This window comes from Macrobrachium nipponense, chromosome 2 (genome assembly GCF_015104395.2).
Source record: "Macrobrachium nipponense isolate FS-2020 chromosome 2, ASM1510439v2, whole genome shotgun sequence".
NCBI classification, from domain to species: Eukaryota; Metazoa; Arthropoda; class Malacostraca; order Decapoda; family Palaemonidae; genus Macrobrachium; species Macrobrachium nipponense.
This window is the reverse complement of record NC_087201.1, coordinates 127,155,563-127,182,558: the sequence shown is the minus strand read 5'-3', so window position 1 is coordinate 127,182,558 and position 26,996 is coordinate 127,155,563. Positions and strand designations below refer to the sequence as shown.

Sequence of the window (26,996 nt, the reverse complement as noted above, 5' to 3'; positions counted from 1 at the left end):
TATATATATATATATATATATATATAATATATATGTGTGTGTGTGTGTGTGTGTGTGTGTGTGCGCGCGTACATATATGTATATATCCACATATATATACATATATTCAAAAATGTATATGTATGTATGTACGTTATATATATATATATATATATATATATATATATATATATATATATATATATATATATATATATATCTATATATATATATAGACCAATTTAAAAAGCTTCGCGGTACTCTTAAAATGAAATTTCGTAATACGAAGAATTCAAAATAGAAGAACTTTAAGGGAACGACAGCAGTTAATCATACTTTAAAAAAGTATATATCATTCCTGGGCAAGATAAATGTATCTCAAAGGAACTTTGTATCGATATATTCTACCAAGAACTCTCGGCAATCTAATAAATTTATGCACCGACGACATTACAGATGTAGTTGCCTCCTGCCATCTTAAAAAAATACTTTACATTTTTATTTATTCCACCTCACTGATTTGCCTAACACCTGTGATATGAAGAATAAAATTGTAAATTACGGGCACAAATATTTACACGAATATTAAAGAAAAAAAATTGAAAACAGATAGATTCAGTTTAACTTAAGAGATTTTAAAACATAAAAGTATCCCCTGTGATGCGTTGTAGTTCCAAGATTTATTCATATGATTAAAGTGAAAACTGGAAAGTACTTCAGTCTGATAAAACCAAGAAGGAAACAGCAGCAAAAATTATAATGATAAATTTAAGATTAATAACAAAAAAAAGTTAACATCATAATAAATCGCGCAAAAACCATAATCACAATGATTTAAAAAAAAAATGACCACATCGCTCACAAGGGATAGCTACTTTGTATTTCAGTAAACTTGTATATTCTAAGAAAATTTATGCACTCTCTCGCAAGGTAATTCAAGAGAAAAATCTGACAACGCGCCCTGTTTCGTTTAAATAACTGTGCAACAGAGCATAAATCAGCAAGATGCCCTCACTAACTTTATACGTGGCACAAAGTCTCAAGTACAACGTGTGTGTGTGTGTGTGTGTGTGTGTGTGAATGAAGGTAAAAACTAACTGACCAACGTACTAATAAAATCGCACATGTCTATAATTAAAACTAACGTCAATAAAACGAATGAAAATCAAGGCCCAACGAAAAAAAAAGGTAGCAAAAACACATTACAAATGGCATAATAAAGGATTTGTAGTAATAAAAAAAAAACAGACAGTAGTTACATTTCAAGTGATGATGAAACTTTTACAGTTTATTTGAAAGTTCAATTATGATAAAAAAAATGTTACATGTCCCCCCAACCACCCAAGGTTCAGAAGTAGACGGTGATTCGTGCCTTTTCGAGAAGCAGTTCCATTAAAATACCACGGAGTAGTAAGATGTGAGTTAATGTTTCAGAACTCAAACCATGACAATACCTAGCATTTATTTACAGAAATTTAAATAAGTGCCAAAATTCATCTAAAAATATCATTATATGGAGGCTAATGACAACAACACATCCCAAACGTTCCTCGGAGTAGAACAATCCATCTTGTCTGAATGTTGGGTAGAATCATATGCATTTCGATAATGTATTTTTATTACCTTTTCATTCAAATAGCACGTATAAAAGCGAATACATTCTTACATTCTCCCAAGTTTCATGGCTTAATTGCAAACTACATAAATCTCGCCCGTTCGTAAACAGCCCAGTAAAACAGTCGGTACGATTGAAAAAATAAATAAATAAAATTAAATTAAATTAAATTTAAAAAATAAATCGAATAAAAGGACCACCAAGACAGACGAAAAACTGACTCTACACCAAACAGGTACCTTGAAAGAAAATGGCGCCCAGAATAATCTATCAAACGCAAATATTTATGGCAACTTAGGCAAGTGATCTCCACATCATATAAGGTACTGTAATACTTGTGTAAAATATAACGATTTATTTTATTTTACTTCACAATAGCATACAATACTAAATGCTTAAATACCTGTGTAAAATACTACAAAAATCAAGAGTTAATGGGACAGCGAATTTATTAAACACGACAACAAAGGTAAATTTATTAGTATATTCAAAATAAAGCGGTTAATCTAACAACAAGAAATTTCTCCTTGGACTAATATTCAGCCATTGACAAGGACCTCTTCATTATATACCCGGTTTTTTTTTTTTTCCATAACAAGTTTACGAGCTTCCTTCCATAAACCCTTCCAAAGAACCACAATGAAAAACGGGACTGGCCCATCAGGCCCATTTTGCATCATGCTCATTCCCTTCTTGCGGGAACAATATCCTATTAAAACTTAAATTGGTTATCTTTGAAACCTCTGTCCCATTTGGCCATTGCTCTTTACATCCCAGCCCGGGAGAGAAAAACTTTCCTGCTGGAGGGGGAGAGGATGGGTGTTAAAGAGGAGTCAGCAGTTTACAGAATGAGCGGATGAACGTCAGAATGTGTTTGTTATTTCTAATAAATGGAATGGAAGAAAGAAGAGAAAATGGATGCGATAGTAAGTAACCTTGGTTGAGTATGAATATGTTAGTAAAACAGGAGAAAATGGATGCGATAGTAAGTAGCCTTGGTTGAGTAAGTGTATGTTAGTAAAACAGGTTGTCTACGTCCAATTTATTGACAGTTGCTAATACATCGAGGATAAGCATTATTGTGACCAAATACAAAGTAACGGTAGAATTATTAAAGAATAAAGTTAATGTTTTCTTAAAACTAAGGATAGCAGATTGACGTAGGGACATTCTCAATGGACAGTTGATTACTATGATTTGGCTAAAACGACTCATATATGATAGGGAGGGATTGAGACTGTTAGTTGAGTGCGTTTTAAATATCACAAATGAGTTGTACTTACTTTTGTCAAATGAAGATAAATTATCCCGCCAGAAGATAAGCAAAAAAAAAATCGAGAGTAAATTTCCGCTTACCAAAAAACATCGTCAGTTTCTGTGATTAAAAACTATGAAAACGGTAAGTAGTTTATCTAATTAGTTGATATATAGTTTTAAAAATCACAAATGAGTTGTACTTACTTTTGTCAAATGAAGATAAATTTATCCCGCCAGAAGATAAGCAAAAAAAAAATCGAGTAAATTTCCGCTTACCAAAAAACATCGTCAGTTTCTGTGATTAAAAACTATGAAAACGGTAAGTAGTTTATCTAATTAGTTGATATATAGTTGAATACATGACGGAAGGCAAACAGAATCCCATGTTCATAAAAGTAGAGAGAGAGAGAGAGAGAGAGAGAGAGAGAGAGAGAGAGAGAGATTTAGGAGTCTTCCTACTAAAAGGAGAGGAAAGATACATGTAGTTTAGTGAGAAACCAAATGACCTGAGAAGCCGGAATATGTTCCCGATAAGAATGGAGAAAGAGGTTAATGACTTACGCTGTTAAAAAGTGCTGGGAAAAAGAGGTAGCTTAGGGTTTGTTTCTTCCACAAAGAAGGGACGAGATGTTGTCAACGGATAGAAGAAAAAATACAGCGATGTTCGAGCATACAAAGGGAGAGAGAGAGAGAGAGAGAGAGAGGATATCTTACAAATAGAGAGAGAGAGAGAGAGAGAGAGAGAGAGAGAGAGAGAGAGAGAGAGAGGGGATATCTTACAAATAGGATTAAGTAAAAATCTGATACCAATGTAAGAAATACGAAACGCAACGTGTGGGTTTTACACCTACAAGTAAAAGCGGATCGACAAATCTGTTGATACATTACACATTATATGTTATATGCCATTCTAACAATGAGAGAGAAAATAGGATGAAGTAACTACAATAGGAAATGGCTGAATGAGTTAAGAATGTTTTTCTTCAGTGTGGAGGGAAAGTAGTCCGTGCATGGAGGTAGCAGTCTGAGGACATTTCAACAATGGGTCTGAATAGGTAATGTGTTTGGAGTAGGAAACGAGAGAATGGAGAAAGAGCGTTTTCTTGCCAAACAAACAAGAGGGATAAGACATCGACGTGTATGGACCCCAGTGAATGAATCAACGATTGGAACGCTTGCGATAAAATGGGTTAGAATAAAATTCCCTAACAATATTGAGTAAATATGTGTAAAAATTAATGTTCACTCTTTCAAATTAATAAAACAATCAGATTAATGCATGTTGGAAATTTGCTGAGGGAGGGAAAGACACTTAATGGTCGCATTTGCTGAGAAAAGGAGAATCTGGAAGTTATATTTAAAAAATATGGAGCCAAGTTTAATGCCTTAGTAGTTATAGAAAAATTACCCCTACCATGGGAGGGAAAGATTAAGCAGAAATCAAGCAGAAGTCAGTCAATAAATGAGTTTTTAAGATGAACAGCGTTACTGACCTGCGATTCGACCGTAGCGCTGGAACATGCGCTCTACATCCGTCTTAGTGCACTGGAAGGTGTTCAGGTTCCCAACGAAGGTCCTGGAGTTAACTGCCTGTGGATCCTGAGAATTGGTCTGGTTCCCAACTTTACTCATTTCTTCACTCACCAGACACTCATCAAAACCGACCGGCGACTCGCAGTCAACCGTTTAAGCGACTGACTCAAACTATGACTATTTTTGGCTCTATACTTTTACTCAAAGACTGAGGTATGACTTACTGACTTAAATTTTTTTTTTTTTACTTTTTAAGACTGACTGACTGAACCAAGCTTTCTCTCTCTTTCTCTCTCTCCCTCTTTCTCTCTCTATCTAGCTTCGTTGCGGCACTGTGACGTCCGATTTCTGTCTCTGTGTTTTGCACCTAATCTGCAAAAAAATAAAAAATAAAAAAGTCTTAAAACATCATACAAAATGTGCTCAAAAAAAGAAAACGGGTAAAATGCACAAATTGTGTCAAAATGTTTTTTCCAAAAAAATATGGTTTTGTTTTTTAAAGAGACCATGATTGGGAGGAAGCTGAAATCTAATCCCAGGATAATTTATAGTAGTCACGAATGCTATTCTAGTATATATAATCTTGAAAAAAATAAAAAAGTTGAATAATGGATAAAACGAAGTTTCTTTTTTATTCACTCGACGTGCATGATAAGTTCGTCACTCAAAATGGCATGAATAAGTTTCTCTCTCTCTCCCTCTCTCTCTCTCTCTCTCTCTCTCTCTCCATGGTTAGCATTTCATACAGCTTCATATGTCAAAATAAATAAAAATGGAATGTTTTACAAATAAATAAACACAAGAACATGTCTTCTCGTTGATCTCAATTATAGGAGACAATAAAAACAGGAAAAACAAACATGAATATTTGCGTTTCTAAACTGTTGTGTAATTGGAGATCTAAGCATAATTATGGTATATTAAATACTATTAGATTAACTAGCTTTACCTGATAAGAAATGTATCAGTGGTGTAAATTACATAAATGTATATATACTTAAATACACACACACACACACACATATATAATATATAAATATGATTACTGGATACATTTCATGTGTAATAAAAATCTCACGTTGATAATTATGTCTCCGTACTCTTGAGGAATTTAGCAACCTAGCGACAAGACACAGACAAATCTGAAAATATCTCGTCTCCACAACATTTCCTTGACCTTTTATCTTAATGAATGCGATGTAAAAATGATACTGTAGATTTGTTACGTTGACTAACTGCTCGTCAGGCTGCGAATACATAAAAAAGAAAACTGCAATACAAGGAAAGGTAAGTCAGCTAATTTTAAATACGCTGGTCACTTTTTGTTTTTGACACTTCTAAATCCAAAACGGGTACATCACTAGTAATGATCTCCAAAAGAAATGTTTAAAAATCCATTAAATATGGTTTGAAATTCAGCTGTTCATTCTGCAAACAAGAGATTAGGGCTGGAGAAAAAAAGAAAAAAAAAGCAGAAGAGAAAACAAATATTAGCCAGGAGAACTTGAAAGCAGCAGCGCTCATCACTTTTCATACTGCTGGCTTGCTAGGGCACGCCAAGGAGCAAGTATGCTTGTGTGTGTAAGCGACTGTTTATGTGTATGTGTATGCGTCACATTCTCCTGTCTTCCGCTATAGTTGTCGTTGTGTATAACGTCAACTGAGCGAATATATCGAGTTATTCTCAGGAGGAGGCAATTATGTTGGCGACTTTTCACAGGTATTATTTTAAGGCGACCCCCCCCCCCCCCCCCCACCCCTTGCATTCCCAATCCTCCTGTCCCACATCGCCCTCTTCTCTCCCTCCCTACCTCCCTCCCTCCCTCCCGCCCCTTCCCCATCCTTCCACTCCTCCACCTCATAGCACTCGGTGCAAAGACCGCGTCCTCGAGTTGAGGTACATGTCGAGCTTCCCACAAATTGTATTAAGTTTGCTGAATATATATAAAGACAGCGAAGACGCCTCCCGCCTGCTTGCTTACTCCTCTTGAGCTGCTTCTTTGTCATGTATTAATTTGTTATTTTGCGCACAAAAAATGCAAAAGAAATCTACGGTGACTGTGCTATATTCTCTCTCTCTCTCTCTCTCACACACACAAAATACGTAATGAAAGGACATTTCCCACAGAAAAATAGCAGGGTAGCAGGATGTGTTACTGTTGCATATCGTTTTTTCTATTTATAATAGCATTTTTTTTTTAGAAAGTTGATGTCTACCTTTGTAAACTTGTCAACGTTCCTCTTCTTATAAATGTTCAGTACCTCATTCCTGTCGTAAAAATTCTTCAAGAATTCCGTTGTCTCATACTTCCGCTAAAGTTGCCGTTCCTCCCAAGTTATTGAAATTTTTTTCATTTTTACAAAACGTCAGACATGAAATAAATGGCATCAAAGTTTTTATGCCACTTAAAAGTGATAAAATTGCAACTCTAAAAGTACTTAGAAGACATAATTTTAGAAAGCACTAGAAAGATCAAGAAAACCACATTTGCGGCAGGGAAAACAGAAAACCAAAGGAATAAAAACAAACCTAAATGTACAATTTTATTCTTGGCACCGCATTCTTGGATAAGTAGCTAACTTGGCGGCAACGAATTATCTAGTCTAAATTAATTAACAATACACACGGACATCGTTCCAAGAGAGAGAGAGAGAGAGAGAGACACTTGATTGCCCTTGGCGTCATCGCAGATGGTAGAGCATTCAGACCCGGATATTTACCGATGCCTCTCTTTCTTCCGTTTGTTTTCGCCCCTGTTTTCCTTTTCTTCCTAAATATCAGATCAGAAAAGGAGACGGTTAGTTGTACTAATTCACTGACAATGAAAAAGTACGTATGTAACGGAATATGCAAGCGCATAAATTTTACAAACACGATCGTTTTATTGCAGCTCACCCAAGTTTAATTGCTAATCACAGCCAAATAAACGAGATAGTTTAAAAATTGATTAATTTCTAATGACTAAAGAACAAGATCTTCCGGACTAAGAGTTGAGGCTGAATTGCATGCTTATAATCGTAAAAAAATATATAAGACTTAAATTAATCCTGCAGACAGGCCATGCTGGCCAGTTAAAAAAATACTGAACTTCATTCAAATCAAAGCACGCAATAAGACTTCAACCTAAACATTATCAATCTCTAGTATCTCGACTTTATATAATATCACATTGCAAAGCTTCAAGGTAACTAAAATCTCTTTACAGGTAGGGCAAAGAACGTGATGCACACACTGATAGCAATCCATTACCTAGAATCCTAGATGAAAAACAATGATAAACAAATCAAATTCCAATCAAAATTTAAATCGATGGCAAGACGGAAAAAGAGTAGCCTCATTTCTGGTTGATATAAATGTTATTTGGTACCTGTAAAAAGGCACTATGAAAGAAATAGTGACACAACTTGAAAATCAAAATTTGGTCATCACAGTAAATCAGGAAATTGAAGAGAAAAAAAATTATTTTTTGGTACGGTAAACATCCACATTTAGTGCAAAACGGACATAAGTAGTTTCATCTATATATATACTGTTAAAGAGAGATGGCAAATCAAAATTCCAGTCGGGGGACAAGGCAGCCTTTCATAAGCTATATCAGCACAAAAAGTAAAGAATATATCCATCCGGTTACCGATACTGATCGCTTAGCCAAAAATTCACATTGTAATTCACAAGAAATTCACATATCAAAAAGAGAGCAAAATGACTACACATCTTCGTGTTATACCCATGGGATCGATAATTTCGTTTTCCATACTTAAGACTACAAGAGGAGTATATAGTAACTATACGAAAAACTGTTATTAAAATGGGTCAAATCAACAATACCTACTTTCCATTGTTAAAATGGGTCAAATCAACAACGCCTACTTTCCACCAAGAGTTTTCTTAAGTTGTATTAGCTAGAGAGAAGTCTTGGCTTTGCTGTAGGATATTTCCGGCACTAGCACACCTCTTTCCTGGATTTGACAGCTAAAATAAGAAAATATACCAAGTCTTTGCTTACGACTTCTCTTATATCTCTTAGCATGGAATGACACTGATGCCCAAGCTCCTCGATGCTTCTGATATCCTTAGACATGTAATCATAATCAACGTCTAATTCATGCACAACATAGTCTCAACACCTACGACAACATCGATGCACAACATTCAGCAATCAATTTTTATTCCTCATGCCCCATGTTGATGTCACTCTAAAAACGATAAGAAAGACATGACAGTGTCTCATACAACAAAGGGCTGGAAATATTACAATGATAAGCGTTGAAAGACTACAAACGTTTCCCGTTTTCACTCCTATTTTTAATAGTATTTCAAACATTATACATACACTATATATATATATATATATATATATATATATATATATATATATATACACAAATATGTGTATATATATATATATATATATAATATATATATATATATGTATATATATATATATATATATAGTATATATATATATAATATATATATATATATATATATATATATATATATATAGCATATGGTGGATCACGGGACGGCGTGATAAAAATTCATGAACACACACATATATATGTATATATACATATATATATATATACACATGTTTATTTTCAAGAACATGAAATTCGTGTACTTATTAGTGCTTATGAATATGCGAAAGCGTTTTACAAATGGAATGATAGATTGTTGAAAATTCTCAAGTCGTACAAATTTCAATTAATGTTCATTACCAACACAATTCAGAGCATTATGTTTCCAGCCGTCTATACACATGACTTAAGCTTCTCTTTCATTATCTTTGAAACAATTTTACTTCCTGATGGGAAAAAACTCCTAATTAATATTCAGCAGTTAAGTGGAAACAATACACACAAAACATCTGAAAAGCTAAAGGCCCCTGTAAGTAAAACTGACATATCTAATAGGAACAATTAAAGTCAAGATACAGAAGACATAAGCTATATCAAAATATTCTTCAATTGCAAGATCTCATTTTGTGGAGAAATAAAAGCAAATTAGTTAATTAAGCTTCAGCATTCTGTTCAGTTAAATGGCAGCACATTTCATAAAAGAAACAAAGACGTTTAACATAAAGCACACCACTCTCCAGCTCGAGCTTATTAAAACAAAAAAGAAAAAAGAAACAAAATCCTCTTAGACTTCACACAAATTGGGCGTGAATATACAAATATTAAAATGTTTGCATTGTTCAACATTATTATTTTTTCATCCTTCCTTATCCACCACCTACATTCTACAAAACAAAATTCTCACAATTTTATACCTCATATCTTCTACTATTATTTTTAGAAAAATAATTAAATTTCATTTATATTTGAATTGTTCACATTTAATTTTTTATTCATATTATATACATGATCACAGTTTATTCATTTAAAAATGTATGAGCTTAACAATAGCGTATGGAATGCGTTATTTTAATATTTATCAGTTAGTTCATTTAAGGTTAATTTTTACCAACATTTCTAAATACAAAACGTACTTTACAGCATACCTAACATTTATCATTTACCGGGACCCAAGATTCTTATCCATTTGGTAAAACATTCTCCAAGCCAGGGGATATGTGAATCTAGCCTATGTCCAAATTGAAAAAAAGAGAAAAAGCGGATTGGAAAGCGAATGAAGCTTAATATTGGAAGCAGTGTGTAATAACTTTCTTACAAATATTTACAAACTGCAAATATAGTACAATTAGGATTTCCGGTATATTAAACATTACTTTGTCGAACAGTTGGCAACCTCATTTCATTTGACACAATTATTCGTTAAATTTTTTTTAATCACGCTCATCAGAATGAGTATGCCTTGGGGATGATATCAGACCAATGCAGAAAAAAAGTGTTTGTAGAATCGCTAAGTGAAATCCTAGAGAGAGAGAGAGAGAGAGAGAGAGAGAGAGAGAGAGAGAGAGAGAGAGAGAGAGAGAGAGAGAGAGCGTAACGAATAAATGCATAAAAAATAAAAATAGCATAAAAAAAGGTAGATATAAACATAAAGAAAAACTCAACAAATGTATCGCTGAAATTACCTGGCGACAGCGAGTCCATTGTTTCGTGCAATCAAACACTAATGCATGCGAGTTTTCCTCTCGCATGAACATTTTGTCAAAGCAAACACGTTATTACTTTTATAATGTTTGCTTATTTTCCTTTCGCGTTTAATGAAGCATTTCGAGTCATAACGTTAAATAAATATTTTTATACTCGCGTTAATGAGCCAATTCAGGCTGTAAAAACGGTCTTTTTTTCATCTTTTATCTTCCGGACAGGAGACAAAACCATCATTCGTTTACGGAATTATGCTCTGCTATTTTCATTTCATTAATCATATGATAATCAACGATCAGCATAATCTTTTTGATCAATCATTATCTCCCGTCCAGTCTAAAAAGGTCAGAATAACTAAGTAAACCACAGAGAGAGAGAGAGAGAGAGAGAGAGAGAGAATCTATAAATGATAAATGTGGTAGATAATTGAGAGGGAATTGTTTTTTGTAGAGAGAGAGAGAGAGAGAGAGAGAGAGAGAGAGAGAGAGAGAGAGAGAGAGAGAGAGAGAGAGAGATTCATTAGTAATAAATGCTCAACATAAGTGGAGAAGACGTAAACACTTTTAGTAGGATAACATTCGTGACAAGACAACTGTCGGGAAATAATGCATACATCTCTTGCTCAATACATGGCTGACCTGGAAACAATTACCGATACATACAAAATCCAACATGATGCAAGTCCTACAGCCAGTCATATTGTAAGCTCGGTATTTCTCACACAGAAATTTCTGCCAAAATATATATCTACGCAAGAGATAAAATACCAAAAGGTAACTAACGATAAACAACTTTCATTCCGCCATCTTTTCTTTATTACATAAAGAAGTTGTGTCGATTGCAAAATTAGCTAGATCACATACAAAACTGAAGCTTAAAAGTTTTATCAAAACAGCATACATAATTGAAAACCTTCCTTTGCAATTATATGAATTAAAAAGTCACCAGAATGGTATTTCTTGCTATTAATTACAAATTGCGCTATCATATTACATGGTAACATAAGTAAAATAAGTCAAGTCTGTATCTTTCTGTCTCCCTCTCGAAGATAGGCGCACAGAATCATGATCCCTTGACCTGGTCACTTCAGGTCGGCGATACCTAAGAACACCGTGGAGGCTTCATTTGCCCGTTTGACCTGCTTCCTAAGGCTATCATATTTCACGCTTGATCCCATCGTGCTTTTCTCGACTTAAATTTCTCCCATATGAAGTATCTTCTTGTTAAGGATGCTTTGGATCAAGTGACCTTATTCTAATCGTTCTAAGGCTCGTGGAATTGGTAAACCTACGTCCCTTTCTGACACTGACCTAAAATAAACGAGATGGAAGGTCTGAAGAATCAAAGAAAATATCTGTTCATTATTTCACTTGAGAGACAAAATGAGTACGGCCCTACTTTTTTGGCATTATTGAACGCGCTAAATACTCTGCGTTATCAATCCGAAAAGAAATATTTCTTTTTCTACCACGACTTCTCTTAAGTTTTAATCATATCAAATTTGCTTTACATAATTATTCAATGTAACCTACTGGGCTCAGTGCTTTCATACTAAAAGTGCCCAACATAAAAACATTAGTTCAATTTATTTGAAAGCTATGCATTAAAGATATGTCCCCTTACTCCTTGCATCATCTAGTGCTTGGATAATCAACTGAATGAAACTGTGATTTCTAATCAAACTATTTATAAACGGCTTTTATATTTTATCCACAAGATTATTCTGCAACATTTTGACTTTATCATAATGCTAAACGCTATCGAAGATTTAAAAAAAAAAAAAAGTGCGAGAGGGCTACTACCACTGACCCATAATTGGCCATTTTTGATTTTCTTGGATAACACAGAAATGGATCCAAACTAAAGGCTCCAGATTCACAGCATTATGAATGTTCAAAACTCCAGGCACTATATTAACATAACAATTAACAGAGGCATAAGACTAACACCCTTAAGCTCTTATGTATTCTAACTGAAACCCGTTACAGCCGACTAACTACCTAGGAACCATTCACTTTTTAGGTCGACAGGGGCTTATGGGGTTTCAAAGGATCAGCACCCCAGAGAGAGAGAGAGAGAGAGAGAAGAGAGAGAGAGAGAGAGAGAGAGAGAGAGATTATAATTTTCAAATTACAATCCGTGAATTAAAATCGATAACAGGCTACAAAGTGAAGCGAAGAAACTGCGTAAACGAGGCTTATCTAAAACTACATGAAGTTCGTGCTTCAGATGTTTTGGCAAACACGGCCAGCAAGTGGCAAAAATAAACTTATTCCAGCATACAGGACCAAGAAAAATAAATATTTGTTAGGAAGTTAACATCAATCAAATGTTGTCGAAACAAGGTGGGAGACCGACCAAGGAAAATCTGTTCAATCGCTGTTGCCAAGCAAGTTTAAGAGAGAACACCGCGTTCAAGAAAAAAAACAAGTTTCTCTGATAAGGTTACCAAGGAGGACGGGGGAAATGATAGAGACATGTAGTGGGCATATTATCGTAATTCTGTTGACTCAGCAAGAGCGAATATTATATATTTACTATATATATATTATTACTATATATATACATATTATATATATATATACATATATATATATATATATATATATATATATATATATATATATATATATATATATATATATATAGTGGGGCCCGGTACGACCGGTGAGATCAAAGTATTTTTGTTCAAAGGGGTTCAAAACTGCAACTTGGACAGAATTGGCTCGATATGTCATGCCTTTATGCAAAAAGTATACGCACCAGCCGTATTTTCCGTCGATACATGCGTATCCCTCCCGTCAATAATACGGGTGGGTAGTATCGTTAGTCTCACTCTAAATTTCCAGTGAATCAGAACGTAAGAATTCACAATTCAATGTTTACCGTAAACTACCAACCGAGCGGTAGTTTTCCCGGATGTAATTTTCACACGTATCTTACCATATTCAGCAACGATTTTGAAAATGGCTTTGTCTTGTTAGTTAGGTAATCACTGATAGGGAAAGACCATCTCTCCTTCACCCCTCTTTAACCCTAATGCTAATAAATTGCTCCGTCAGCTGTTAAGCACTTACGTGGGATTCCCAACCGGTACTGAAGGCATGTGAAAAGTGCTAACAGATAACATACAGACAGACAGACAGACCAAAATACTGTTTTTTGTAGTAAGATATATATATATGTGTGTGTATTATATATATATATATATATATATATATATATATATATATATAATATATATATATTATGTGTGTGTGTGTGTGTTTATATGTAAATATATACAAATTATTTGCAAAATAAACATTTCCAAACCTAACTTCGTTTGTCTTGCCCATGTGGAGCAACTTTTTTTTTTTACTTCATTAAAAACAGGTCTCTGAATAACATTGTACTTCTCAGTCTGTATGTCTGAATGTCTGGATAAATATGCTTTTGGCTCTTTTACAGACGAACTGAAGCCATATGAGGATCATCTCCCCCATTTCCGTAAAATTAATTTATCTCTGCGTACAAATATCATTTCAGTCATGAATGAAGGATTTCATTAAGAAAATTAATAACAGGATGTGGCACAGACAACATCATTTCATATCTACTGCCGTATCTCTGTTAGTCAAACTTAGACACTGAAATTCACTGCATATCAAACTTCAAAAGATGATGAGGCTTAGATAGATGATACAGAGTTTTCAAGAAGAATCAATGCACTTGCTGTAAGCACAAAATTAAAAACTGAATGGCAAAATGAGGCAAAATTTTCCTTTCTACATATCTTCATGATAGAAGAACAGCCAAAGCTTAATTTTACAAGACAAAAATCAATATTCTCAAATCTCTGTTGAGAAATTTTCATAATTACTTACAGTGTATTTTCTGTCCTGCGCATATTAACAATAGAACAGAATATGGAATTTAGGCTTAAGACCAAGCGCCGGGACCTATGGGGTCATTCAGCACTGACTGGGAAATGGACTTTAAAGAATTTCAAAAGGTAACAGGAGGAAAACCTCGCAGTTGCACTATGAAAGAACCGTTAGAGAGGATGGCAAGTCAGATGAAATAAAAAAGAATATGAACGGAGCTGCAGTAAAAGGAATGAAAGGGGTCGCAGCTAGGGGCAGAAGGGACTCTGTAATACCTACAGTGCACCATGTGAGGTGCACTAACGTCGCTACCCCTATACGGGGTCCACATATTAAGGAAGGAGCCATTCGCCAAAAAAATAAATAAATAAATAAAAAAGTACAATAAAGTTTCAGCAAACGGGAAACAAATGGATTTTAACAAGACTCCCGTTCGTTGACTATTTCCAAAAGGTAAACTTCGCCTTAAATCAGATAATAAGAGACGAATTAGTTACATTATTGCTTGTAATCTGTTGAGAGTTCGCTCATTAACATATACCTATGCAAGAAGTAAGGCAGCTGTGTTGTTGATAAAATACTATATACGAACTGCAATACCAAGACCACAGGAGAAAACGAGATATTTAATATCTCAAGGCTTAAGGATGCATACATGAGCTGTGAGACATGAATGGCAGATTTCCGAGATTTCTAAATAATTCACATTTCTACAACAATAACTTCATATGTACTTGTTGAGTATTACTATAATACTTGATACAAAGTGAATATCACTCAACAGAAAAACCTTTTACATAGGCAATAGACGGCCGAAAATTTCAATAGAACCTTCTCCAAACTTATTCCCACAAAAGTGTACCATCGAGATCGACCTCCTGACAACTCTACTTATTATATACCAAGGTGTCGCAAATGAGGTCACATTATTAAAAAACTTGACCAATTTTACGACAAAACCAGCAAGCAGAACACTTTTAGAATAACCAAAATCGGAATTTACTTGTAGACAGCGCATTGTATAAATGCCATCTATATCTCACCCTGCAATATTTTCGCAGTCACCAGTTGTGTAGTATCAAGCAAAATTTATGGCTTGTCGTTTGTTTCGCTTTTAGGGGTCATAGTGTTCATATAACATTGTATGATTACAGATGGTAAATGTTATATATATGTGTATATAATAAAATATATAAGATATATATATATATATATATATATATATATATATATACATATATATAATATATATATATATATATATATATACCTATATATATATATATATATATATATATATATATCATAAAGTGCAAGGCTAATAAAAAATAATGTGAAATTACATTATCTGGCCTTTTCCTTTGTTAGTATCTCACTTCAGTCTATGATTTTGCGTTGACAACAATAATAACAAAGAAATTCGTATGATTATCGATCTTCAGTATTTTCTTTTTTAGAAGACGATTCCTATATTTTTCTTTCTGCATTTTATTGCATAGATAATACTATTAAATATTTGTGAACGTTAGAACCTCATGGGTAATGTCGATGGAAAGCAGGTTTTCCCTGGAAGGAGGTTGTTGTCATGGAAGATGCAAGAGCGATGTCTAGCCTGGAATGGCTAATAAGCTCCCAAAGAACGTTTACCTGGTCCTCGTTCCTTGCGGGTTTAATGTTGATACGAGTCTAAACTTACTTTGGCTTAAGTCGATTTCGCTAAAAAAAATAAATAAATAAAAAAAATCATGCCACTTTAGAGCGCACTTAAAAATTTCTCTCTCTCTCTCTCTCTCTCTCTAATTTTATTTATTTATTTTTTATCTTGATACATGCGGAAAAGTGTGCCTCTTGGTTTTCTATTCCTGACACCCCACCCCACCCCCGGCCCCCTTGGATAAAAAGGCTTGATCTAGGCTTCGAATTTCAAAAAATAGGTTGATTCAAGAAGGTAAACATTTGTGTAGCAGGTTTCATGGAGGTAGCAGTGATGTATTGCTTTTGTAATTACTAACAATTTCTTTCGAATTTCATGGTCGCTCTAGTGCTTTGGCAGACTGTGTTTATTTGCTGGAGATAACAGTTCTTTGGATACATAGATAATACAATTCTTTGGATACAGAGATAATACAAATGTGTGTGGCAAAATAATGACATACATTGTATGCAAATTATCCCATTGACCTGAATTCTGTAAGGTTGTAGTTATACTATTACATACAATTTTCCGAAGTGTATCATTTCCTTTCATTTTTTTTTTCGTGGTGTGTTCCGAAATAAATAATTGGCGTGACATCATAGATTCAAAGTTGTTTATCCCGGTTACGGCTTACGATCAATGTTCATAGTTGCGCACCTTGTTACAATATCTCAGCCTCGGGAACGAACACAAGTTCTATTTGAATCTGCTCCTCGGTTTTGTATTTACCTGGCTAAGCGAATCAAGGTAACGGTTTTGAAAGGAAATGATAAAAAAAAATCTTCTCTAGTTTAGGCGTTTACAAGTTAACAAGAACTTCTCTAATGCTGCCGGTTCCTCAATTGTGTATTTCAGTTCATTTATTTTACACGTGTGTTTGCAGTTATTCCACATATAAAAATTGCAGATCAACGATACTTTCCACGATGAAGTACTCAAATGAATTGTACTCTGGAATAATTTAGAATACATGGTATATTATCGACTCCACGGCTACTTAAACCACAGTGATAGAGAAAGGTTCTTTTTACCTGTAAGCCAAATTGCTCAGGGAAGGTGTTGGCAAAAGTGATGGGAATGCACGCTGCCTAGAGATGCCAGATTAATACATAGTACGTTAAATATAACAACATCTCTTGGATACTACAAAAGAATGATAAAGAATCATTCGAAGATATGCTAAATGACCATGCATGGATTGAACTGACTGTGATTCGTGGAGAGAAGGAAATCACTCAGCTCATCGGACAAGCGGGAGCGCACGCATATTTGTCATTAAAGACATGTGTAGGTACGTTCTTGCGTTTGGTTTCTAGGGAATTTAAGCCTGCCTTCATATAATAAAGGCGCCAAAGAACTGGGCAAGGGGCATCTCCGAGTTACAGCGAACAGACGCCAATAAATCGTTGTAGTTGGTTTTATCGTGCACACACCAGAGAGGGAATAACAATGGATCTATTTTTATCAGTTCTTTTCTACCAATCCAGTCCACAATCTGGCTATACAATAGGCTATGGGCTTTAAAGCAGACATTTCGTTGAACTGTAGAAATGAAAGTTATTCGATGAACATGACATGCAAGAGATTTACATTTCACGAGGAGAGGAAAGAAAGTGTGAAAGAGACAGACAGGTTACAACAGCTCTTTGTGCAGCAATGGAAAGTATAATTTGCTTTGGAAAGCGAAGTTGTGATGCAGATGCTTAATACTTATGTGCTGTCAATGACGAGAGAGAGAGAGAGAGAGAGAGTTAACTAAATAACACAAAGCATAAAAAGACGTCAAGGAAAAACCTTATGAATATATTCACTCGCTACACGAAAATATCAAACGATTCACTTATGAAATAAAAAAGAAACTATTCAGCTTGGCACAGCTCCCATATTTGCGAAATTTCAACAACTGTAAGATACAAGGGTAACCCAACATATTCTTTCTACGTTTTGCTAAATAACTTGCATGAGATCATTTTAAGACTACTCACTAGATGAAATTACGTCGCAACCCAGCAAATAGTAAAACTATACATTACAATGCGACATTCCCAGTACGATACTATATATATATATATATATCTATAAAATATATATCCCCATATAGATATATATATATATATATATATATAAATATATATACTACACATTACACATCAACACTCGCAAGAAAACACTATAAAAAACCAAGGCATGTCTTCATCACCTGCTCTGTACATTGCTAATTTATCGGTCAATTAAGCTTTGAATGGCGGCTAAATGGATCTTTGGTAATAGCATTTTCTGATCTTTCTCTGATGCTTAGATAGTTTAAAAGATCCATCAACAACTTAAATGGCACCTCAGAGGAACCAAATGTAAAATATTTCGAACTGACATACGCTTCACTTTCATTGTACACTAAAAGTTATCTGATAAAATCATTTATGCGTAGGTATTATAAAAGCACAAAATATTTTGGAAACTACGGAAGACCTCATACAAAAGGAAATTCCCCAGATTCAGTATGCCTCTGAGTCCTGTACTGTCGAAATTAATTTGGGATTTTGATGTGAAAAATAAGACTCAACCGTGTAAAATCCCCATGGATATGGTGGCAAAGGGGAAGTTCGTTTTCATATTACACCTGGTCCCCTTATATTAAATTCTTGTCTTGATACTGAAGATTGATTACGGGTTGACAAAGTCGGAGTTGCTGCTGCTGCTGCTGATGCATGATGAACATTGGAAAACGCTTCTTTATGATGAAAGCGTTCGACATTATTTTGTCCCAGATGATATTTCGACGTTGTATAAATAAACATTTCTAAAGGCTGTGATGAAAGTTTTATAACATTTTGTCCAAGAGGATATTCAACTGTTGAATGTCAAAAAATTTTTTAAGTTACAATCAACGTTGTTCGACATTATTTTTTCCAGAGAATATTTAACCGTTCTATAATAAACTATTCTGAAATCGACAACGAACACATTCCCACACACTTTTCGTCTAAAGTTATTTCAGCGTTGTATTTTACAAATTCTAAACGCTATAAACGGTTTTCAACGTTATTTAGCCTTGAAGGATATTAAAGCCTCCCGCAACAAACATTCTTAACATCATAATGTACATTATTATACTCTTCCTTGTTTTGAACCAACTTTAACCCTTTATTAATCCACATAAAAAAATATTGTTATAAAAATTGGTCGCCATCATTTTCAAGAAATCTAATTAAAAATTACAAAATAATATGAAAGACTACGGACACAATTTTTGAGGGGCATTTCTTACTAATGTTTTCCTTTGGCCGATGTTTCGATGGCATAAACTAAAGGTTAAAAGCTCAATGAGAACTTTTTTCTATCTTACTTTCCTTTGGAAAATGGTTGTAGCACATGATACATACTTTTAATGTAGGAAAACAAAATGGAAGATTACATGTGACATTTCCCAACAATGAATGTTAAACCAGACAACGGAGACGACAGATATGAGCAATGTGCGGAAATATGCATAGCCTAACTAACCTTACGAATAAGTAAAAAGCCACAATAATGTATATGAGCGACTGTATTTTTCAGAATACAAAACAACAGGCACCGATGCTGAAAGTCGCTCACGACCCACGAATCACCTAATCACTAGTAACGCCTACCGTACGATCGAGGGAGTACCGTTAAGATCACATCGTCCGTTTGTTTGTTTGTTTTTTCTGGCTCACAGATACGGGGACACAACTATCACATTACCGTCATTTCTTAATTTATGTCGAAAGTTTGTTCGATGGTTTCCTGGACTTAAAAAGAAGAAGAAGAAGAAGAACACGTCAAGTATGTTTTTTTAGAAATATACATGTATTTGTATTTAGTTGGCTGAAGAGGACCGTTGTGTAACGGTCGAAAGCTCCCTTTTTTAACCTTTTTTGTATTTTGAAAAATACGTACAGTTGCTCATATACATTATTGCGGCTTTTTTCTTATTATTTCCGGTCACAGTACAGTGATGCACCATAGATACTTACTATACCTACCGTTTTATTTACGAATTTTAAATCAATTCTAATAATAATGACACAAAAGCAGCAGCATCGATATTGTTCTCGTTTTAACAGGATCAAAAAAAAAAAAAAAAAAAAAAAAAAAAAAAAAAAAAAAAAAAATGGGAACGGTGTACGTCTATATGTAATTATTAGTTACAATACCTTCATCTCTGAACATCTTTCTTTACCCCTCATAGACGCTTGTTATGAGGTACATTACTTGATTCTTTAAACCTTTTGAAAATCGGAGACAAGTTAAACCAACTTATCCTTCACCCAGTTGCAAAATGATCTGTGCCTGTACACAGGCGAATGCTAAACCGACATCTCTAAATCGCATTATATCAGAAATCGTAATTGGAGTTATTCCAAATGAATACCATTTTTACTGAATACAACAGGAAAGAATTCCTTTCCTTGTAACTCACATTATAATTACGAAACTCAAAACCTAGAGATCTAACTCTCACATTAAAACTCAAAACCGAAAATCACACACAAATAAACGTGAGAACAGGAAACTGGTAAAACCGAAAAGAGATAATAAAAGAAGGAAAGGAGAAAAGGCACTGAAGGGCATAAACCAGGATGATGACCTCTTCCAGGTTTTCTAGAGAACCAAGTCCCCAATATTCCACTTGGCCTAATCGCCTCTTGGAGAGCATAGAACTATAACAATTAAGACAATTACCGCTAATTCGGAGGCAGCCGTGTGAGCCCACCAGATGGCACTCTCCCATGGAACTCTCTTTTCTGGAGGAGAGGGGACGGCAGGGTTGGGGGGGGGGGGGGGGGTGGGGGGGGGGGGGGCAAGGCAGCTCACACTCGATTCATAGCGAAGCGAGAAGATAGGGTAGAAGAGGAAGACGACGAACGAAAAGAATAAGGTTAGTAAACCTACGAAAAGAGAGGAACTGCAAAAGGAGGAAACATGAGGGAGGAGCATCGTTTGACAATTAATATATATATATATATATATATTGATATAGTATATAATATCTATATATATAATATATATATATATATTATTATATATAGATACATAAGACGTAACATTAGACAAAAGATTCAACAGAAAAGATTCAACGGAAAAGAAACAATGAAGAAGAACAGGGCTTACGTGATGGAGCTATAATGCTTAAACTCGGCTGAACACATCCGCAGGCATGTCTATTAAACGATAGCTCGCAGGCCTACTTGCGCTAACCCTTCAACGGATATCATGTTAAATCGTTCACGGGCGTCTATTTCACCAAAGTGGAAAATTGTTCAGTCTGCATTTGACAAGAACGAAAATGCTCGGAAAACTGTATAGATAGTTGGTCGTTATATTAAGAAAATAAGCGTGGATAAACGGCTGTCTTTATATATATATATTCATTTTTGCCGGGTGTTTTTCTTGTTACAGAGAAGACTTTTGTTTTTCTATTTTCTTATCTATTCATCTGACCATTCTGTATAACCGACTTAACTTCCGTACTTGCTGAATGGCAAAAATAATAGCGTAATAAGAGGCGCTAATACAATAACCCGATTCAATTAAAATAAGCATGAAAACCGAGTACCCAAAAATATCAAATAAACGCTACAATAACAAGAGTTACAGTTATTCAGATACTAGAGTTGTGATTTATATAAATAAAAACTTAATTACTTGAATGACACACGTACCATAGGTTTAATAATGGATTGGTTGAATGTAGTTGTCATCTTCATTGCTGTGTATAAATACTATGCGTAATAATTGAAAAGGAGGCAGATGGAGATATGATCATTATTCTTAAGGATAATGTAGTCATTCTCAATAAGGTGTATTCCCATTTCTTCTTTTTTTTAAAGGAGGGGCGAAGGCTGTCATGTAGGCAAATCAAGTTTTAAATGTAAATCCAGTGTCAATCGGAATTCACACTCCGTAGTTCATTCTTGAATCAACAAAACAACAAGAATTTGGTAAATAATAAAAAAAATGTGAATTTAAAACTAGGTATTGTACATTCTTACATAATTCATAATAAAAGAATATGTTCTGGAAACACGCACTCCCAACAGGTTCACAAGCTACCAGTCCTCCATGCATTAAAATGAACCTTTGCAAATGCGACGAAAGGCTATGTACTACTTACAGTGTCTGGAGTCCCTAGAACTCGCTTATTTAATCACAAGTTCCTTGGTATAAACTATTCTTGCACGCACATCAAAGAAAAGCGCATACCAAGTGTATGTGGACCATACAAAATTGAAAGCGAAATATGTGATATACGCAAACAACGATTGCGCAGCCAGAGATCGAAGTTCAACCTCACATAAAGGAAACACATTAGACTTCTTCCTCTTTCATTCGTTGTGCCTCTTCTCCACTAAACTAGGCCGAAAACAGACATCAGGGGTAGCAACTTCATTCTGAAAAGAAACATCTGAAGCCACCCTTTCGAGAAAGGAAGAATAAAATTACAGGTATTCGCTTATATACTAAAGCCACGCGCATCTTTTCAGGCATATAATATATATAGATATAGATATATATATAATATATATATATATATATATATATATATATATATATATATATATGTGTGTGTGTGTGTGTGTGTGTGTGTGTGTGTGTGTGTATAAACACAGTAGAATTGTCTAATTTGAGCTAATGTTGTGAATGACATTATTCTGATTGTTAAAACTTCGCATATGTAGCGTTGTTATGAGGAATCCATCCCCGCATTTAATTAATTGTGCATTTGTCAAGTGTAAAAAAAAATCAGGATTCCGAATTTTATGTTCCCGTACGTAACGTAACCTGCATGATAAAATACAAAATCTCACGCACCAGATTTTATTCACACACACACACACACACACACACACACACACACACATATATATATATATATATATATATATATATATATATATATATATATATATATCGTATATATATTTAGACGCAATTATAAGTGTAAATTAGATAGAGTGTGTGAGGCTTTACCATTTATCATGCAGGTTACGTAAGGGAACAGAAAATTCAGAATCCTGAATTTTTTGTACACTTGGTAAACGCACAATGAATTAAAATGCGGGGATGGATTCCTCATAAACATAGTACTTTCACGTATACGAAGCATTAACCATTAGAATAATGTGTGTTTCACTACATTAGCTTATTTTCAAAATTCTCTCTCTCTCTCTCTCTGTAAAAACAAAGGCACGCGAGCGCACACAAGAAATTTGCATCCCTTCTCTCTCTCTCTCACTCTCTCTCTCTCTCTCTCTCTCTCTCTTGGTGCAGGTGTACCAGTATATCATTTCACCCTTAATTCTGTTTTGAAGTGAAGAGCTCACAAAAAAATGTCAAATGCGCAGTTACTCTAATTACAAAGTGCTCACTCAACGGTATAAAGCTTTTAACATTAAGTGCGTGGAAACTTTGTTATCTTTCTTGACAAATTACCCAGGGATGAAACAGAGTCCAAAGACCCCTTTTTCGACTCTTGATGCTCGCCTTGTTTTTTGTTTGTTTGTTGTAATTCCTACTGTTTTTTTTCATTGGGCAAGGCTTCCATCAACGACATCCCAGATTACTTGTTATTCTTAATATTCTGCAACAATTATTATGGAAATGTCATGTCATTCTCAGACTTGGCCCATATCAAAGCAATTCAAGAGATGACTCTAACCGCTGCAACAATTGTGAATCTTGTTATCTGATCATATTTAGGCTTTCCCAGTCGAAGAAAGAATTAAAATGAAAATAATTTCTGCAAGAATAATTGTCATTATAAGAATGGCGATTCAAATGAAAAGTCAGACATTTTGAAAAAATAACAACGGTCTTTAAATGTCGTAGTCTTTCTTTTCTCTACTTTTTTTCACATTTCCATACCGTCATTGTTATGGTAGGCTATAGCGACTACTGCAGTTGCATCCCTGCATGACAGAGCGTCCTTTCACTTCGATGGTTTCCGACCTCAGGTGGATTCTGATATTTTCTAAATTTATCGGATTTGCTCCATTCAAGTCAGGCTGGGCTATAAAATCTTTTTCAAACATTTTAAATGTATGTACGTGTATAAGTATATATATATATATGTATGTATGTGTTGTGTATGTATGTATGTGTATATATATATATATATATATATATATATATATATATATTATATATTATATATATATATATATGTGTGTGTGTGTGTGTGTGTGTGTGTGTGTGTGTGTGTCGCGCGCGCGCGCGCGCGTGTGGGTACACATATAATTATACATAAATGTATGTAATGTACGTGTATATATATATATATATATATATATATATATGTGTGTGTGTGTGTGTGTGTGTGTGTGTGTGTGTGTGTGTGTGTGTATGTGTGTGATGAAAAAAACGTCATACAAGACAGAATGTGAATGGCATGATGGCTGATTACAACGTCTGCCCTTTAGTCTCTCTTTTTTTTATGCAGCAGAATATGTTGCATAGAACATGACGAGGTCGGTGACGTTGCATGGGATTTGTTATTAGTCGAAGATGGAAGTATAAGCTGGAACTTTTATTCGGGACAAATTTTTAATTCGATTCCATCATGATGACTGGCCCCGGGAGAGTCCGTCGAGATGAGTACATATAGCTGGTACGAGACGTATTTGTCCCTTATACATATCAATTTGACACTGTAATGTAGTACATATGTGAAGAGGGGGATTTGAAAGTGTTCTTTAATGCAAATAGAGAAAAGTTAAAGGAAGACCAGATCCCTGAGGAACACCATCTTATATCGTCAATGGGGTGGATTTAAGACTAGCAACTATAGCATGAAAGTGAAAAATAAGATAAAGAAACTTGGAAGGATTTTATGAAGAGAAGGAATCAGGGGACTAGTACAGCAGGGAGCGAGTATAAACTGCTGTATAATAAGCATGAACCGAATAATATAAGTGGATATGGGATTTTCCATTACGTTGCAAATCCTGCAAAAACTTGGGAACAAAATGAAATGCCATTAAATTTAAAATATTCCAGACTCCACTTAAGAATGAGCTATTTGTCTTTATCCTGGATAGACTTTCCTGATAATTTTCTAATAATAAAAAGTATTATTTTGGCACTGAGAAAGGGAACGCATCCACATTTCACATCTCAAGAAGTATCAGGCAATTTTACAGTGACAGTAGGAAGCATCGAATGCAAATAATTAATGTCTAGCTTTCCACTTACGGAAGGATCTTTGCAACATTCAGGACAGTTATGCCCGCCAGGGAACAAATTGTTTCCGAGTTTCCTCTCAATAATTTCCACTTGATTATCTCCCTAACGCCCATTCAAGTTTCATAAGCTTTCCAGCTTTTTACTGCCAGCTCCGTTTCATTCTCGATTTCATGTTTTTCATCTTTTCTTCTTTTCCACTGCCATAAAGTACTTGAAAAAAAAATGATATTAATTATCCATTCTAAAGCTGCAAAATAAATTTTAATCTGTCAAGAACAGACGTTAAAAAAAAATTTAATAAAAAAAACTTCTCTACCGAATCTCACATAAAGAGGCAGAATACCAAATTCAATCCCCACCCGAGTGTTTTAATCAATCAGTCGCTCGAGGCAATGCTTGGGAACCTCATTGGAATCGAATGGAACGTATCACACTGGTTACCGAACAAAGGGATTAAGAGCTCTGTAGCGCTATTGACCCAAGTAGGCACTATAACACTTTACTCGGGTAGTACACTAGACGGAAGGTTACTCCTTCACTTCCAGTCTCAACCTTTGGAGTTTCTCGCCTCCTAAGAACGATCTTGTCTGTATGTAAGCAATGAGTATAAACCAACACTTTGCGCAAAAGAAATAAAAGTAAATAAATCTGGACTGAAGAAACCCTGACCGTTCTTCTAATAGAGGCTATTAGTTTTCATGCATATTAGTTCAATTGAAAAAAAAACTTATTACAACAAAAAGAAGTCGTTGGGATTCTTTATTTGAAATTATATATTGTAAATCGAACAAATGCAACATTCAGATACAGCTGCAAATAAACATTTCCACAAAAAAATTTCATTATAATTTTCGCAATATTAAAACGAGTAGATAACATCCAGCTATGTTAAAAACTTTTTCTCCACATTTTTCTTTCCTGCAAAGTTTCGAAATCACATTACAGTTTTTGTTAAAATAAAAAGTATTTATCTATGACTTCCAAATGGACTTGATATTTATAAAGAAAAGAAAAACCATATATATGCATGCATACACACAGTTGCAGACACGGGCACAAACAGAGACAGATAGACGAGCGGGCACAGAAAACACACGTGTATACGCATGCCTTTTTAACGGTCAACCATACCTCTTAACATTCTTTTAATCACAAATTTCCACGTAAGCTCTTAATCTGACGGGAAAGTGAGAGTACGTATGTGTGTGTGTATGCTTGGATGGCCGTATACCTTTTGTGTAATTTTGAGAAAACTAACCTCTTAATTTTCCAATATCCTTATATTTTGCGATATAAACCTTGAACCCGACTGGGAAAAAACGAAAACTCTCACACTTCCATGGAGTTACTCGCACCCATACATGCTATACGGTGCGAAAACTGTATGACTAAGGAAAGACGAGAAGACTAAAGCATTAAAAAAAATTTATAGTACGCTAATTTTACTTAAAACACTTATCTCGTTGAGAAACCAGGGGAGAAATAATCGCCGTACTGTGCTTTTCTTATTAGGTGCCGCCCCTTTTACCCATACTAAACATTTGCTGAGGTAATTGGGTGTTTATTCACATTTGGTTTGAATTCCAAAGTAACCCGATTTTCCCCGATCAACAACAGGGACCATCTGCGGACATTAATGTACACCTTATATTGAAACCTCAAACACACGGAGCTTAACATAACTCCCAAATGAGGTACTAGAAGCACCACAGTTCCCGTCATCCTAGAAAGTGAGCATGATATATTTCTCAATAGCAGAATATGCGCGAGGCAACAGAAA

At 34.7% G+C, this 26,996-nt stretch overlaps 1 protein-coding gene across 4 annotated transcripts in view; it reads right to left on the bottom strand.

Moving 5' to 3' along the window:
• The window catches only part of LOC135220978 (RNA-binding protein Raly-like), a 703,239-nt gene that overhangs the window by 648,540 nt on the left and 27,703 nt on the right, over positions 1 to 26,996 (bottom strand). For 3 of the 4 annotated variants that reach the window (XM_064258665.1, XM_064258664.1, XM_064258667.1), the window contains exon 2: positions 4,345 to 4,756. The exons of the other annotated variant lie outside the window; for it this stretch is intronic. In XM_064258665.1, the coding sequence (XP_064114735.1) occupies positions 4,345 to 4,483 (139 nt within the window). In that variant the 5' untranslated portion in view covers positions 4,484 to 4,756. The remainder of the gene's footprint in view (positions 1 to 4,344; positions 4,757 to 26,996) is intronic. 4 annotated transcript variants of the gene reach the window in all.